This window comes from Daphnia magna, linkage group LG3, assembly GCF_020631705.1.
Source record: "Daphnia magna isolate NIES linkage group LG3, ASM2063170v1.1, whole genome shotgun sequence".
NCBI lineage: Eukaryota > Metazoa > Arthropoda > Branchiopoda > Diplostraca > Daphniidae > Daphnia > Daphnia magna.
This window is the reverse complement of record NC_059184.1, coordinates 10,902,196-10,919,366: the sequence shown is the minus strand read 5'-3', so window position 1 is coordinate 10,919,366 and position 17,171 is coordinate 10,902,196. Positions and strand designations below refer to the sequence as shown.

Below are 17,171 nucleotides of genomic sequence, written 5' to 3'. Positions count from 1 at the left end.
TAATCTGCTCGCCGCTTCCTGGCCTGCGCCAGACGAATCTCAACATAGGCTGGTCTTTTGGGTTCACGCTGATCCTGTGGTACATTCCTTCGATATTCGCCGATATGGAATATTTGAATTGGCGGCCCCGCAATAAAACGCCGACGAGATTTGATAGTAAAACGGGGCCACGCAAAAGAAAATCGTTTAAACAGACTTTTTTAAACTTGGCAGAACAGTCGAACACGACTCTGATTTTTTGGGGTTTGTTTGGGTTGATAACGAAATGATGTGGTAGGTACCACACCCTTCTCACTGGCTTGTCTAGTTCGTCGTAGTTCACTCAAATAGCGGAGGTTTCTAAAATTTTCAGAACTCGAGCGTCATCTTTTGAAATTACCTTCGGTGCTCGCAAGTTAGTTCCTAACGATTCTGTGGTGTAGAATTTTTCTATAATTTTAATCAAGGGTATGTCTTCGGAAATGTAATTTACTTGCACTCTGCTCTTTCTACTTGGCCCGTGGATCAGGTTCGCTGGTATCTTCCCTATTACTGTCCATTCGAACGGCGTTTGAATGGCGGAAGGAGCGCATTCATTGTCGGGGGTTGAGCGAATTCTACTATTCGATGCGCCTTAATTATGTCCATTCCCATCAACAATTCAACTTTCTCTGAGTCGGTGGGTGGTAGGTCTAGGTTTTGTAGATGTGGCCAGTTGGCCTTTAACGTTGGCTAATGAAGGTTCGAAAGGAGAGCTGGATATCTGGCACTGTGAACGCGTTGTTAATGCTGAGGGATGTAACATTATTTTTGGATACGACAGAAAAACTGACGAGAGACGAGTTCATCAGTACGGACTGATGAAAGGAGCCGAATCTAATTTGGAATGAATTGTCCTTTAGTCTAAGTTTTGCCGCAAGACTCGCTTTCACCAGCGTTGCTTCGCTACCAGGATCGAGCACGGCGCACGTGTGGTAGTGAATCTCAAGATTTTGCACGACGAGGGGTACGATTGCGAGTAGCACGGGACATATTTTGCTTTTAATTGGCGCACGCTCAAGTAAAGTATTGAAATTTTCGTGGGTGTCGGTAAATTGCAGGGTGCAGGTGCAGGTTGGACGGGGGGTAAAGTGCGGAACCCGGAGTGCAGGGTGCGGCGTGCAGGTAGGTGGGTAAAATGCAGGCCCATATGCTGCTCACAGAAAGAGCAGGTAAGGTTTAATGTCTTAATAACTGGTTGTGTAATAATTTAATTACATTGAAACTTCGTTTTTTTCATTTTTATTTTGTTAAAGTTCATGATCGTCACTTCCTGCAGCGGCTAGCAGCCAGCTGGGACGTGCCTGGATGTGCCTTCTTTCAGCAGCCAAATCATTCCGTCAGTCGTAATGTGTTAAAGTGCTTTTTAACATTTATAATATTGTTTCGTTGAATCTTTAATTGTATCAAATTGTTACTTTGTTAAAATATAAATCGCATTTCATGATTTAAAGGTTTTTTTAATGTCTATTTTTACGCCTTTTTAAACAAAACAATTGAATCCCCAGACACTTCTTACGCTCCCCTCCTTTCCATTTCTCCTGAATTGACCAGTAGCATCCTTATATTTCCCCGGAGGCCTCCCACTAGAGTAATCGACACTTTAAGTAGTTTAGTTAGTTCTTGCCCAGTAGAGCGACAGGTTGACGTTATGTCGAAGAAGGAAGCCAGTGATAGTGATCAAAGTGATGATGATTCTGTTACCGAGGACCGTGCAAACACGACTTTTATACCAACATTGGACATCTTCAACACAGCTAACGCGATTTCGATTCAGCCTATCAATCCCAAGGGTGGGCATTCATACTTGTTCGACGGAGGTGGTAAGAGCTCTTTGATCTTTAGCCTGGTTCACTCTTGAAATAAGCTTCCAATTTACGTTTGCATCAGCATGGACTCTTATTGTAGCTTGTGTCCGGTGTGAACAAGCCTTTTTTTATTTGTGGTTTCTTAAGACACCATTTAAGCAATTCTACACACCACGTGAACTAGCAATTAAATGGTTCAATTTTGTAAACATGATTCTCCTATTTATATATCCTATTATATATGATATGTGTAGATGGATGGAGGGCTGATGGATATCGTTGGCGAAACAACGGATGTCATACCTTCAATTCTGGAATACGGGCAACGTATTTTCTGTTAATAACTTGGCCGAAGAAAGATGGAAAGTATCCAACGACCAGTGACTTCACTCGGTCAGTGTATTGTCATCCGGACATTCCATCTAGAAAATTTATCCGTTATTGCGGAGACGATACTGTTGTGACTCAGTTTCCACACGGCAACTCGAAATGGAAGGCAAAACTAACGACGCCGTACGTTCGTACCAATCCTGATTTATTTGATGAAATACGGAAGCAAAATGGAGCTCCTAGCACGATCTTTAGAAAACTGCTTACTGAGGGGCCAAAAGATCTAATCCGACATTTAATCGACGCTCCACGTGATGTAGAACAAGTTAGCAACATAAAAAAGAATCAAAGAAGAAGTGATCGCTTTTATCATGACGCGTTTTACAACATCATCGACTTGAAAGCTGAAGTAAAGGAATTTATAACGTATTATCGGCTGTTACCTAACGTGGTTGTTTTTGGTTACAATGACGCTTTGCTCACTAAATTACGTGCAATTTTGGGTAGAAAAGATTTACCAAATCAAATGCTAACCGTCGATGATAGGAGATTTTTACTGCACTGTTCTGATTTTTGTCGAGACCGAGTTTGAAGAAAAACCCCTCATCCCAGTCATTTACATGCTACACGAACGCAAACTGCAGGATTGCCACGATGTTTTCTTCCGAGAAGTAGCGAAGTTGATTCCCGAACTAAAAAATCCAGAAAAGATTTTCTTTATTACTGATGACGAAACTGCGATTGAAAATGCCCTCAAGGAACATTTTCCTAATGTTGATGCATATCGATGCTGGAATCACGTTATATCCGACTGTCGTCGAAAATTGGCTTTGATTAACATTGGAAAACGGAAGCAGCAACAAAAATACATTGACGACATCTACACCTTAATTAGGGCATCCTCTAAGGAAGAGTATATGGAATTATTATTGAGCATGTCGGTTACTTGGGACAAGGTGAGTAACCTGATAAAAATTGAATTAGTTCACCAACATGATCATGTTAAACAGTAGTTGTCAACTAAATTGTAATTGCTTTCAGTTCTTCTATGCCTACTTCTACGACAATATCCACCCTGACATCGATCGAATTGGTCGCTGGTCATTTTCTAAATATGGGGTGGATTCAGTTACAACTAACCGATCAGAGTTGTTTAACCGAGTCATGAAACAGTTCACCGATTGGAAAGAATCAGCAATTGACGTTATGATCTTGATTCTCTATCGTTTGTTCCATTCATACGATACTCAAATAATGCGTTCGAGGTATATCCGCTATTTTCACTTTTATATATATTTTAAGCTAATTGTTTTTTTTTATTTGTTCTAGACACAATATCGGAGGTGAACATACCTTGTGTGATCATTTAACAGGGACTTACAACTTAGAAAAAGATAGTCCGCAACTAAAGGAGATTAAAACGGCGGATCAAATTATGAGTGATGTTAAAGATGCTGTCAAGAAAGCTGAAAAAATGGTAGGCTAATAACACAACTTTCTGAAAAAAGATCCTATCGACTTTCTATTCATCCACACTGTGCTACCTTTTTTCTGTGTTTGACATTCAGTGCCAGGACTCACAACCAGCAGCATCGGAAAAAGTTGAGCTTCCTAATAACAAGACAGCTCTGCAGTCTTGTTATGAGCGAGCAGTCGCATTCATTGAAGGAAATAGAGTTGAACTCAATACTTCAAGACAAACATTTACGATCCACGCTGTTACAGAACCAAGGTTGGTTCGGCTTTTCCCGATTGTGAAATTCTCTTGCAAACCCGACAAGGATATGTGCGCATATTTTAGCAGCGCAACTGTCGATAGGATTTCATAACAGCAAAACTAAAAAACCAAATGCAACGCTATTGTTAAAGCAAAACCGACAGAAAGCAGATAAATTATCTGGTCGCAAGACGCCAAGGTATGCCGATGTTGATCGAAAATCAAAAGATGACGCTGGCAGTGCAAAAGATGACGGATCGCCCCAGAAGTATACTGCGCAGTTTGTAAAGGCATGTCAACTCCATTTAATTACCTGTTACTCTCCAAAAATTTTACCTCTTCTTTTTTTGGGATTTTAGTTACTTTCAGCTTGCCGTAAGAAGTTAACAGGAATTGGAGACGCAAAAATTTAAAAAACAATTGAACAGAGCTACCTCAAAGTGAGGTTAAACTATCGATTATCTTCGGACTTCAATTCGCTAATGGATGATTTTACCAACGAACTCGAAAGCCTCGATGTCAATGAACCACCCTACATTACAATTAAGAGACTGATCGACGTTTTTAAAAAGTATCAACCTGAACCCAGCAATACCAATTCATGCAAACCACCTGGAATATCCACTAAAGACAATGAGAATGTTGTTCCTTGTGAAAAAGTAGGATATCTTTAAAATTACAACTCATTCTGTTTTGATCTATTGGTAACGTGAACACTTTCAACTAGAAAACGAGTGAGAAGACCGACGATCCTGTATCCAACGTTCCTACTAAAACAGATGATGATCAACGTATTTCCGAAGAAAGCACCTCTATTGCAGTACCCGACGATCCTGTATCCAACGTTCCTATTAAAACAGATGAAGATCAACGTATTTCCGAAGAAAGCACCTCTATTGCAGGACCCGACGATCCTATATCCAACGTTCCTATTAAAAAAGATGAAGATCGACGTATTTCCGAAGAAAGCACTTCTATTGCAGGACCCACTAAAGAGTATGAAATTAACTAATCAATCGTTATCGTGTCTTATAAACAGTTTTTTTTCTTAGACTTTAGCTGAAACCACAAACACTAACGTCCCTCGTCGTGGTCTTAAAAACAAAAGGCCTGTGGAGGTAGAAGATCTGACGAAACCAACCCCATCCCCCCAAAAAAAAAACAAGAGAACAAAAAACAATGACAAGCGGGTCGGAATGCTTATCTTATCCAATGACATTCCTAATGAAGTTGGTCCTAATAACTGGCTTACTGATTTAAGCATCAATGGGGCGATGGGATTACTCAGACAACAGTTTTCGGATATTGGCGCCCTAATCAGCTGTCAGTGGGGAGCCATTTTACAATTCGATCGAGCTGATTCCCAAAAATGGATTCAGATTATAAACATACATAATAACCATTGGGTGATGGCTGCTCAAGGTTTCGGAATCAATCCGAATCACGTGTTGCTTTACGATAGTCTCGATACAACTGAGCCTCATCTTCACGTTGTGTATTGCATCGCTCAACTATGCAAGACACCAATCGGAAAGCTAACTATATCTCTTATGCCATGTCAAGTGCAAAAAGATGGATTAAATTGTGGGGTATATTCAATCGCATTTCCTACTGCCCTTGCTTTTAATTTGAATCCATCTGAAATGCGATTAGACACTGCCCGTATGCGCGATCATCTCAGAGAGTGCCTCTTGTTAAAAAAAAATGGAGCCCTTCCCCTTGTTAAAGTCCACCATTTCATGCAAAAATTGGAGGCCTAAAAAAATCGTCTCATTTGATTTATTTTGCAAATGTCAGATGCCCTGGTACGATCCAGACTGTGTCGTAAAAAAGTACAAGTTGCTCGTTGTTTGTAAGACATGCAAACTCTCGTTTCATGATGGATGTGAAAAAATTCCAAAGAAGGCCCTTAAGTCTACTAAAGTGGATTGGATTTGCTCAACTTGTCAGAAAAATTAATGAAGGCCCTTAAGTCTACTAAAGTGGATTGAATTTGCTCAACTTTTCAGAAAAATTAATTTTTCAGTTTATTCCAATTTCCAATCAACTGCCTAGTGCCTAACAAGATGTTTACCCAAAAATACAATCAAGTAATTGTTTTAATCTCTCGGTGTGTTGAATTTTATTTTATCGCGATTCAGCGCGCAACAGAGTGTAGACACTAAATAATTCCTAACCTGCATTTTGGTGTTGAATTCCAAACCTGCATTTTACCAAGGGAGCCGCTCGGTTGGGGAAAGTGCAGGGCCCCTGCACTCCGGTTCCGCACTTTACCCCCTGTCCAACCTGCACCTGCACCCTGCACTTTACCGACACCATGAATTATATTAAACATTACTGTTACCTGTGGACAGTGCGTCTAACAATATAGGTGTGCAATACACCCCCCTACCCGCTTTTCTTGCAGAGAAAGGAAGGAAGAATTTCGAGAAAACTTGTGTGATTGTACTGTTTTTGAAAGATAACGAGAAAGAAAAAAGAGGACTGAATGCGAAGAATTTCTGGTCATCTGGAGAGGCCCGTAGCCTTTTACTTGGGACAGCGCCGGCGGGCCATCTCAATAGACAGATCAAGGGCGCTGGTGCTATCTTATTTACCAAGAGTAAGAATAATTGAGATTCGAAAGGTGGTGTGCGATTGAAATTGATGAATAGATTTTGCAAGCCAGCAACAAGCGTTCGCTAGTATCACAACAAAACGAAGAAGCCAACTTTTCCCTGCTGAGGAGAATCAACTGGGCCATGGTGAACGAAGAGGAAAAGGAATATGTGAAAAAATAATTTGCTTTGGGTGATATTTTATTCGACGTTGGTGTGACGTCGAATCTTCAAAGTAAGTCGAAAAATCCCATGGTTCAGTTCGTTCACCGTTTAGAATATCAAAGTTCGGCTGAAGGCAAGGTTGCCAACCAATCATGCTATTATTGCCCGGTTTATGTGTTTGAGAGAGGAGAACCAACTTCTTTCCTCCAAACAAATATTTAAAATCGTCTGCAGTGAAGTGGAGGAGATTTGGAGACGATCATTTATCCCTGTTAAACCGACAACAAGTGTTATTTTTATGCAACTGAATTTCATCACAAGTGGGAATCGATGAAGAAATATGGTACAAAATTTACTCAACCTAACAAAAAATTTCAGTGAATTCCAAAACGTACTAGATTAGCTTTTTTATATAGCGAGTGACGATGTTTTTTAACAACTGAAACCGTCTTGGAATCGGACTGGATCGACTTGGAAAGAAAACTATGAATTCCTTCTCAATCAACTTAGCAGTTGACATGGCTACATGGCTGGCGTCGATCGGGAAACAACAAAAATTGAACAACGAAGAACCTGTCGTTATAATAAGACGCAAGAGAGAAAGAAATTTGCGCTAAGTAACCACGATATTTTGAAACTTCTAAGTGACATTTGCGACGGAGCCAGTGAGGGCTGTGAAGAAAAATAGGAAAATTATGTGCCGATTCTGAAAAAAAGAAAGGATACGTAAGAAAATGCTTGTCTCGTTGAGTGTCGACGACGAACCTTCTACAAGCGACAAGTGAAGTGTCCGACTGATGTGGTATGTCGATCAAAGACCAACTCCTGGTGACATCGAAATTAGTACTAAATGTCGGTGGTGGGAATATTGGGGATTTTTCCCTTTCTGTGTCGTCAGCTTGGCGTCAACGCAATGTGAAACATGAACAGGTGGTCAAGCATATTTTAAAAAATGGCTAGAAGACAAACCAAAATTTGCTGTCATTTATTGGGACTCAAAAAAGCTGAAAATGTTTCCAGGGAAACATGAAGAACGAGTAGCTATTTAAGTGAGTGGCGCATCTTCTGTGAAGGGGAGACCGGGGCTGATTAGTACTTTTTTTTTCGATCGTCGTCTCGGCTTTTACTAAAGATATCTGTAATATTTCTGTGGTCAGCGATAGACAACTAGGTTTTCTATCTAATGATTTTTTTTTATTTTTATTTGTAAAAAATTTGTGTAGATAAGGGATGTGGACACCAGCTATCTCCGACACTAGCTACCTGGGGGGGGGGTCAATAGCAGCTACCCTTTTTTTACGACACTAGCTACCCATGACACTGGCTACCCATGTTTCCCGACATTAGTTACCCAATATTTTTTTAAAAAAAGAATTCTGTCGTTTCACAGTTTGTGTGTGTGTTAACCAAGTAGACACACTCTTGTGAGGAGTGTTACTGTTTTTAATTGTTTCGTTCCCTTTGTTAAACATGTATTATCTTACGAATTCATAATATAAAGTTCGAAAATGAAGGAGGAAAAAATGGAGGGACTACTTTTTCTACAGTCTAACATCCTTCTCAAAGCATGTGTAAGTATGATACGCTACTTGTAATACTAAGATGTATTAAACCTGAGATCTTGTTATTAACTTGTTTTGGTATTCATAGTTCAGTTAAGTCAAGACAGTTGACCACCCATTATGATATAAGTTGTGGGATAACTAGGTCTGAATAACATGATCTTCTTGAACCAACTGGCTATCGATAAGCCACGCATGGTAACAAGTTTGATTTATATATATATAGCTTTATAATAACAAGTGTTTTTTATTTTTACCCTTTATATCTTAGGTGTGATTTTAAAAAATTTAGGGAGACAAATAGGCGGGGTAATTCCGCGCGTTTAATTCTATACAAAGAGGTATGCAGAACTACAAGGCTCATTCTACTAGTTACTACAACAAAGACAACAACAGTCTGAGGACTAATTTTTGGCCACAAACAAAAGGTGGCGGAAGAGATCTCGGAAAGAATACGATTTTTGACGAAATCGAAAGCAAAGGTTACAGTGAAGTGATTGTAGAGATGCTTAACCGAATTCCCTGGAAACTCGAACGGCGAAATGAAAAGTCATGTCCACTTGCATCAGCTCTGACCCAATTCAATGGATATGTGTCCTAGTGGCATTCCATTCGTGCATCCGGCAGCGTTATTTGCACGGAGGTTTTTACATATTGAAACTCGACGCAAAATGGGGTCCTTCTCCATCGGGGGCGTAAAAAGTGTTTTTCATCATTATCTGGATAATTTTACTAACAATGTGTTTTCCTTTTGTTCAGTGGGTGCGCAATCATTACGTGAAATCTTGAATCTGGGCGAAAATCAAGTTTCTTCCTTGTCCTCTTCCCTTATGACACAGTCTAGTGGCTGCAAACGTTGGTTCAAATCGCTCGCCAACACGGAGGATAACGATCGTCATTAATAATCAAAGCTATCGGCTGTTCTCTCTCAACAAACATTCCGCAAGGAATTTCTGTTTCTAAACAAATTCTCTCAGACGGAGATATGAATGCTTTAGGCTCGCATATCCAGTTGTTTCGCTTGAAACTGTTCGTGGCCATTCTGGATCGTAACAAAGAAGACGCTTTGTGTCAATAAGTGGCCGGTAAGACTGTTTACAGTTTGCAAGAAAATGATGTATTATTAGTTACCCAGAATCTAAAAACAACAAATACTCTTTGTTTCATGCAATGCCGTAAGAATCGCCGCGAGTTGAAGGATCACAGAATGCCGCATCAGAATGCCGCAGCTCAATAGTCAAGGTCGGGTGGTCAGTCCTGTTACCCCCCTCTTCATTTCTGATTCATAGAATTGAGAAGGGGTGAGTCATTGAAAAAAAAACAAATAAAAACAAATGCATTGCCTGTATCGTTTTTAATTCATTTAAAACTCGCTCAGCAGCAACATGTGCTGTCGTGTGAGTCGAAGCGATCGTTAAGCTCTCGAAAGAAAACCCTCTAGTTGTGACGATGAAGATGACCTTGGCAACGGTGAACTGGAATCTGACGAAGACATTTTGAAAAAAACTGAAGACGATCATCCAGAGTTACAAGAAGTTGTTGGATGCAAAAAAATGGCAAGCGCCACAACTCGTTAAAAGGCTTCATATACACCCTTCACAAAGAAACGTAAGAATGATATTTTTTTAAAATGTGATTTACCGACTGCTCATTACTTCATTTTATTGTGCATTTAGGAAAAAGGATAAGGTTTTCATTTGAACCAATCAAAAACCAAGGAATGGTGGATGCAACGCTAGGGTCCGACAGTGTAAAACATCAGGAATTTTCCGAAAGGACGGGAGGCCTTTTCATAATCATTTCCCATAACTGGAAAAGCAGCAGCAGCTCATCATTATCAATGCAGTTGTAGAAGCTACTGAAGGATCAAAGGAGAACCCCAGGTGTATTTTTGATCGCGTTCGCTCCACGATGCGTAATCATTGAACTATCTAATCTTTCATGTTCATTCTATTCTAATTTCACCTTCATTTTAATCCTGTTTTCATTCAGTCATTCGGGGAACATTGGGTTCAGTGAAGCAGTCCAACGTCGAATTCAGCGCAAGAAGCGAGAGCGGCTACCTGCTATCCCACAATCGGTTTCTATGGCTGCCGAGCTTCTGAAGGCAAATCCTGAACTTGGGTATGTTTGACTATTGGTGCCTAGTTTCTTAATTGATGAATCTAACACAACTTGTATGTTTCAGTTTGACTTTGGACGGTAAATCTTTCTATCGCGGTAATGTGGAAACGGTGAATGGCGAAGGGGAAGCGCTTGTGTTTCTCCCCCCTTCCCTAACTCCCGAACTTGCGAACGTGACTGAACTTCAATCAGATGGAACCTTTCGGAGTCTGCCGAAGAAGTTTAAACAGCTCCTAACTATACAGCTTAGTTTTGAAAACAAGGTAACGACAATTAGTCTTGTTGAGAGTTGCACAATTATTAATCCTTCAGCAGATGCAGAAAAATATTGACGTAATCAAAGAAGATTATCCTAATTTAACCTTCAACATTGAGCGAACAATGACCGACTTCGAAGACGGTCTTCAAGGTTCCCTGGATGCGTAGGCTGCTTTTTCCACTACTGCAACGCAATGTCTTTTACATACATTTTTTCTTTTCATAAATGTTAAACTAAATGCAAACTGTGGTCCACCATAGGCTATCAGACGTAGAGCACAGAAACTGGGTTTGAATGGGGTTGGCCAAACAGTTAAGCGGATTGTCCAAGAGCTGCGACAACTGGCTCTCCTTCCAGCTGATGACATAATACTTGGATATCAAGTATGTTTTTAAAACTCAGCGTACTTATATCTATCTTGTTCCCACGAATTTGGAACCTGTCTCGTTTTCTTGCGAAAATGGCGGACTGAGAACAGTAGAGACTTGTATTACGTAATCGAAGCTGCAGACTGTGTATGCACACTGTAAAAATGACGCAACAGACTCTGATCCCGGGAACACCTTTACGATGTGTCCGATGTTCCATACGCCACGGCTAAGACTCTTGTTGATTTCGAGGACGACGTCGCCGACTTCAAAATTCGGTTGCTTCGTCTTCCATTTCTTCCTTGCCGCGAGAGATTGTAAGTAGACCGTTTTCCACAAGTCCCAGAAAAGGTTGAGGACTCGCTGTAGATAGCGGTAGTGATCTCGCGGCGGAGCATCCCCGAATGTCCCGGCTGGAGGATAAGCGGTAGGAGAACGATTCAGGAAATCGTTCGGAGTTAATGGGCGGAAATCTGCTGGATCAGAGCTCGCATAGGTGAGAGGGCGAGTGTTGAGTAATCCTGCGACTTCGTATAATAGGGTACGGAGTAAGTCTTCGGAGGGATACCGAAGACTATTTCCTTCTTGTTCTAACGCTCTATAAAGCGCTCGTTTGGTTGATTTCACCAAAGACTCATGAATTCCACCAAAATGCGGAGTACGCGGCGGCTGAAAGGTCCACTCGATGCCGGAATCTTTCATAAATTCTGGGATTCCTTCAGAAGCGTGTAGAGCTTCTACTGCTTCTCGCAGCTCACGTTCCGCGCCCACGAAGTTTGTTCCGTGGTCGGAGTGAATAACGGCAGGCTTTCGGTACATCGCGATGAATTTTCGCAGAGAAAGCAAGAAATCCGGACTAGAAAGCGACGGCACTAATTCAAGAAATATTGCCCGCGTCACCATGCAAGTAAAAAGGACACCCCAACGTTTAGCTGTCCGATTTCGGTAGAGACTCACATCAAACGGACCGAACAGATCGACAGCAGTCCTGGTAAAAGGAAGCGATCCTGCGTCCAGACGCGATTCCGGTAGATCAGCCATGTATTGCTCTCCAGGCTTGGCTCGATTACGGCGACAGATCACACAGTCACGGCGGGCCTTTTTCACTGCTTCTCTTCCGCCGGTGATCCAGAAATGTTGTCGTATGTAGGTTAGTAAGAAATCCGTTCCTACGTGCTTCAGATGTTCGTGGAAAGCACCGATGATCATCTTCGAAAACGGGTGCTTTCCTGGAAGGAGGGGAGGATGAAGCTGATCGTAAGGTAGCTTTGCTCGGCTCGCTCTGCCTCCAAGACGCAAGATTCCGTCGGGATCGAGTACTGGAGCTAACGCTAGCAGACTGGAGGTAGTGTGGAGCGGCTTTCCCTTCTTGATACGCTGCAACTCTTCGGCGTAAACCTCACTCTGGCAGCGTCTGACGAGGTCAAGAAATCTTGCATCCAACTTGAAGAGAGCGGCTACGTCACTAGGTTTCACCTCGACGCTCGTCCAGTCGAACACGACACTTTGATTTGTCGCTTGACAAACCCGACTCATCCGAATTTCTTCCGTACTGACCATCCATGGTAGATCCACGGGCCATTCATCTTCCGAGAGAACTAGGAAGTTCGGTCCGTCTATCCAGAGGGTAGGAAATGTCTTCCCGTCTAGAGTAGAGCGGGTGGCAGCATCGGCTGGATTGAGAATACCAGGGACGAATCGCCATTCTTCTGACTCTGTGATAGTCTGGATCTCGCCGACGCGGTTGCTGACGAAGACCTGGTAATTGGCGGCTGTGGCGCGAATCCAGTTTCGGACGGTGCTGCTGTCCGTCCAAAATCTCCGTTTCTTAATTTTGATTGTCAGGGCGGATTGGACTGTCACTGCCAGTCTAGATCCTAGCAGTGCTGCGTTAAGCTCGAGTTTCGGCACAGAAATGACCTTCCTCGGTGCGAGCTTGTTGGCGGCCCTCGCCTGACGGACGATTACCCTACCGTCGGAGTAGACGTTGCGGATGTAGATTACGGCAGCGTAGGCCTCCTCCGACGCGTCACAGAAGGTGTGAAGTTCAGACGACACTATATTGGCTCCATCGGGAAGCAAACAGCGGGGCATTTCTACTGATTTCAGTTGTTTAAGAGTGACGAACCACTTGTTCCACCATGTCTGGTCGTCTTCGGCTACAGCATCCGTCCAACTCAAACCCTTTAGGCCTAGTTCTCGTAGGCGGATCTTGGCTCTCACGATGAGTGGAGAGGCAGTTCCCAGAGGGTCGAAAACGCTAGCTACGTTGCTGACTAAGGCCATACGAGTAAACTCGGTGTCGGGGAAGTTTGCGACCTTAAACCCGAGTGTATCCAAATGGGTGTTCCAAACGACGCCGAGCACCTTTTCCTCCGCATCTCCGGACAACGGGTGCGATGACGGTTGATCCATGGGGACTTCGGTTGTTATTCCTAACACGAATTCGTGCGAGTTAGAGATCCACCGTTGCAAGTTGAGATCGGCGTTCGCTAGTGCTGCCTTGACAGCGGTGGCTTCACTCAGGGCTTCTACGACGGATGGAGCTGAGCTTAAGTAGTCGTCTACATACATCCGTTCTTGGACAGCGGTGACAATATGTTCTGCTACCCCGGCATCCTTGACGATTTGACGGACCGCGTAGATGGCAACAAACGGCGAACAGCTTGCTCCAAAGGGTAAACGGTTCATCCTACAAACTGTCGGTTCGTCTGTTTCCTTGTCTCGCCATAGGAAACAGAAATAGTCAGCGTCACTGGACGCCAAGCGGAACTTGCTGAACATGGCTTCAATGTCGGAAGCCCATGCGACTTCTTCCTGCCGAAATCGGCTGATGACGGCTGCCAACGCTGGTTGCAGGGCCGGCCCACTTAAAATAGCATCATTCAGTGATTTACCTCTAAAGGGAGCGGCAGCGTCGAATACGACTCGTAGTTTCGATCCTTTGTACACCCCGTGGTGTGCAAGGAAGTATTTGGCAGATGCCGGGTCCGAAAGCCGGGAGGCGTATCCTTGGTCGAATGTCTTTTGCATCGCCCTCCGGTAATCTTCTTCAAATTTCGGGTTTCGGTCGAATCTTCTCAACAAACTCTTAAGCCGGTTTTCGGCTAACAGACGATTGTTGTGGAGATTCGGTTCTCCTTCTCTCCAGATGATCGGCACTTCATAACCAGTATCTAGCTTACGGATTCTTTCCTTCACGATTGACAGAGCTCTGTTGTCATCTGGTGAGAGCATCTCGCTTGGAATTCTGTACCGAAGTTTTCCGAATCGCAAAAGCGACGCATCTCTACCGCGACGTCTTCTAGGGAAATGCGACCGGAAATGGTGCAGGCACAAACTGCTGTGACGGTTGTGTGTTTGTTGGTAACTCCCCGGATGATCCAGCCGAGCCTTGTCCGAGAGGCAATTGGTTCGTAGTCTTTGCCTTCTCTAGTTTCTTTAACTCCTAGCAGGTGGATGTGGTCAGTACCGATTAAAAGGTCTACCCTTCCCCCGACTTCTCCGGTAGGTAAATCTCTAAGGTGGGCCCATTCTTTCTTCATCCGATTCCAATCGGTGACTGGCGTTGGGCTGGCCACCACCTTCATGGTGGAACTTTCTAAAGTGACGATTTCGTCCGTCTCTGTGCGTAGTTGGAACTGGATGCGTCTGGATCTGTACTGGTTTACTACGCCTCCGGCCCCATCAATTTCAAGAATTTGAGGGGTACCCTGAATCTTGAGAGAAGTGGCGAAAGCACTTCTCATGAGCGTGGAATCACTACCCTCATCGACGAAGACGTTGGCTTCTTGCCAAGTTCCATCCGCCGCCTGGATCTTCAACCGCATCATGCCTAAGGCCACCCGTTGTCGGTTCATCCGCACGGTGGTAGAGCGTGCCTTATTCGTCGAAACCTTGATGGAGTCGTGCAGCAATGGGTGGTGCGAATATGGACAATCTTGATGTCTGCAAGCTCTCTTGGTTGTACAGTTGCTCGCGGAATGTTTCTTTCCAAAACAGCTGAAACATAGGCGATGCCTCATACAGAACGTGACACGCTCCCCAACGGCCATTGCCTTGAAGTCTTCACAGTCTGCTAATCGGTGCTCCTTTCCACATTTGAAGCAATAGGCCCAACTGGGTTTCTTGGGTGTTTCTTCCTCTGATGGACGTGACGAGCTTTGGTGAGTCCGTGCTTGACGAAAACGTCCATTCTTATTCGAAGTACCGTGTTGTTCAGCGGCCAGGGTGTAAGCATTTTGGTAGGCGGATGCACGATTACAGAGCCAGGAGCCAAAGGCATTCAAGCTCCGATGTTCTATTTGTCCTCGTCTCCCCTCGTTCCAGGCGAGACGATCGTGTAGGCTAAGTCTCTGGCAGACTCTTTCTATCAGGTCAGCTGACGACGTTTCGCCGATTCTACTAAGGTCGAAAAGGTGGGTTCGAACCTTTTCTGCGAATCGTTTGAAGGTTGCCGGGTCTTGCTTGATCTCCAACTGGTCCAGGGCTTGAAGATGAGCGGCTCGCATGACGTCTCGCCTACCGCAAGTTTGCTTCAAACGTGTAAGTGCTTCCATGTAAGCTGGTTCCCCGCCGCCCAAGCCGTAGATCACATCCAGGCAGTTGCCCCGCAGGTACCGTTTTAGCACCGCTAACTTCTCGCCGGGCGTATTCGCCGTATCGTGCACTAGCGCACGGAATAAGTCGATCCATGTGAACCATTCAAGAGATTTCCCATGGAAAACGTCTAATTCTACCGCTACTGTTGAGCGAAACTTTCGTTGACTGGCCGTCGGTGGCAGTGTACCGGAACAGTACGCGTCTATCCAGTCGTCTGGTGCTTCTACCTTAGTTGCTGGAGGTTGCGCGAATTTTGTTCGGGGATGGAGGAGCCAGTCAGTGACGTTTCGTGTCGCGATCGGGTTGTAGTAGTGGGCGGAACTAAAGCTTTCTCGATCGTCGATGCTTAATCGCTGCAGATCTCTTTCTGCCTCCTCCGCTGCCGCACGTGCGGCATCTGCTTGCATTCGGGCTTCATGGGCTCTCTGTTGGGCGACTGCGAGTTCTGCTGCTCCTGCTACCTCGGGTCGTTCGCCAATTAACGACGGGGCTAACGAGTAAACGGGTTGCGCCACGATTAAGCGAATTTCTGAAGGCGGTTCATTGGCTCTTGATTCCAAATACTGTCGGGCTGATTCCCGAGTTTCGCCTATTTGCTGAATGTAGCGTAGGTGGATCGCGTCTTGTCTCTCATTTTCTGTTTTATCGGTCTCCGCGTTCAGTAGGTCTGTGTGTAGACGAGTCGCCGTGCTCGACAACATCCCTAGGTGATCGATCAGTCCCATGATGGAGCCTCGTGATCCGTGTGAAATAATCAGCGAATCAATTTGACGACAGGTTGTAGTTACTTGCTTACGTGTCGCTTTGCGCTGTCTCTTCCACGTTTCGATGTCGTTCCCACTCGGGATGAAGTTGCAGCTTCCAGCTCTGGCTATTTCGCCGTCCCTTAACGATCCTGGTGCCTCTGCCATGCTGATAGCAAGGGGCGCTTCTGTCGAAGGTCTTGTCTGGGAGATAAACTGAAAGCTAGTGCAGGAGGGCCTGCTGGGGATTTACTAGTAGAATAATTGCCAGATATCTAGCCTCAACGGCTGAGATAAAAACTTGGAAATTCACTTTTCTACTCCGGTTCGAAGGACCAAATGTTCCCACGAATTTGGAACCTGTCTCGTTTTCTTGCGAAAATGGCGGACTGAGAACAGTAGAGACTTGTATTACGTAATCGAAGCTGCAGACTGTGTATGCACACTGTAAAAATGACGCTACAGACTCTGGACTCCAGACTAAAGACTAGCGAAACTATCGAAAGGCGGAGGACAGACAAGCATAAATGGAGGGAAGGGAAACAATAACGAAGCGCGACATAGAGATGGCTTCGTTGCCAAAGCAGGTAAGCGCTTGTCGCCGGAACATATCTAACTATTATATTTATTATTTACTACCAGGACATCAAGGATTTTTACAAAGCAGCTCTTCGCCGAGAATCAAAACCGATTCAAAAAGCGGTAAAGAAGCTATTTAGTTACTACAATGATTACTGGATTCATAAGGTTGGCGCTGGAACGTTCTCCGTTTGTGGTCTAAGTGACCAAACCAACAACTTAATCGAAATTTGGCATGGATGGTTCAATTTCCTCTGCCGTGGCCTTCACCTTAACTTCTGGGACTTCTTGAGTAAATT

The 17,171-nt window shown here is 44.0% G+C and overlaps 1 protein-coding gene and 1 pseudogene across 1 annotated transcript; one reads left to right on the top strand and one right to left on the bottom strand.

The window, feature by feature from the left end:
- Positions 1–2,943: 2,943 nt before the first annotated feature.
- LOC123470722 lies at positions 2,944–5,899 on the top strand (annotated as a pseudogene).
- A 5,094-nt stretch (positions 5,900–10,993) lies between these two features.
- Positions 10,994–13,981, bottom strand: LOC123470677. Its single transcript, XM_045171229.1, has one exon. It carries the CDS (start codon positions 13,979–13,981, stop codon positions 10,994–10,996), a length of 2,988 nt encoding a protein of 995 aa, XP_045027164.1.
- Between the last annotated feature and the right edge of the window lie 3,190 nt (positions 13,982–17,171).

Bases quoted from the DNA above. Each gene is read 5' to 3' on its own strand.
- LOC123470677 (XM_045171229.1), bottom strand. From the start codon at position 13,981: ATGCAAAAGACATTCGACCAAGGATACGCCTCCCGGCTTTCGGACCCG.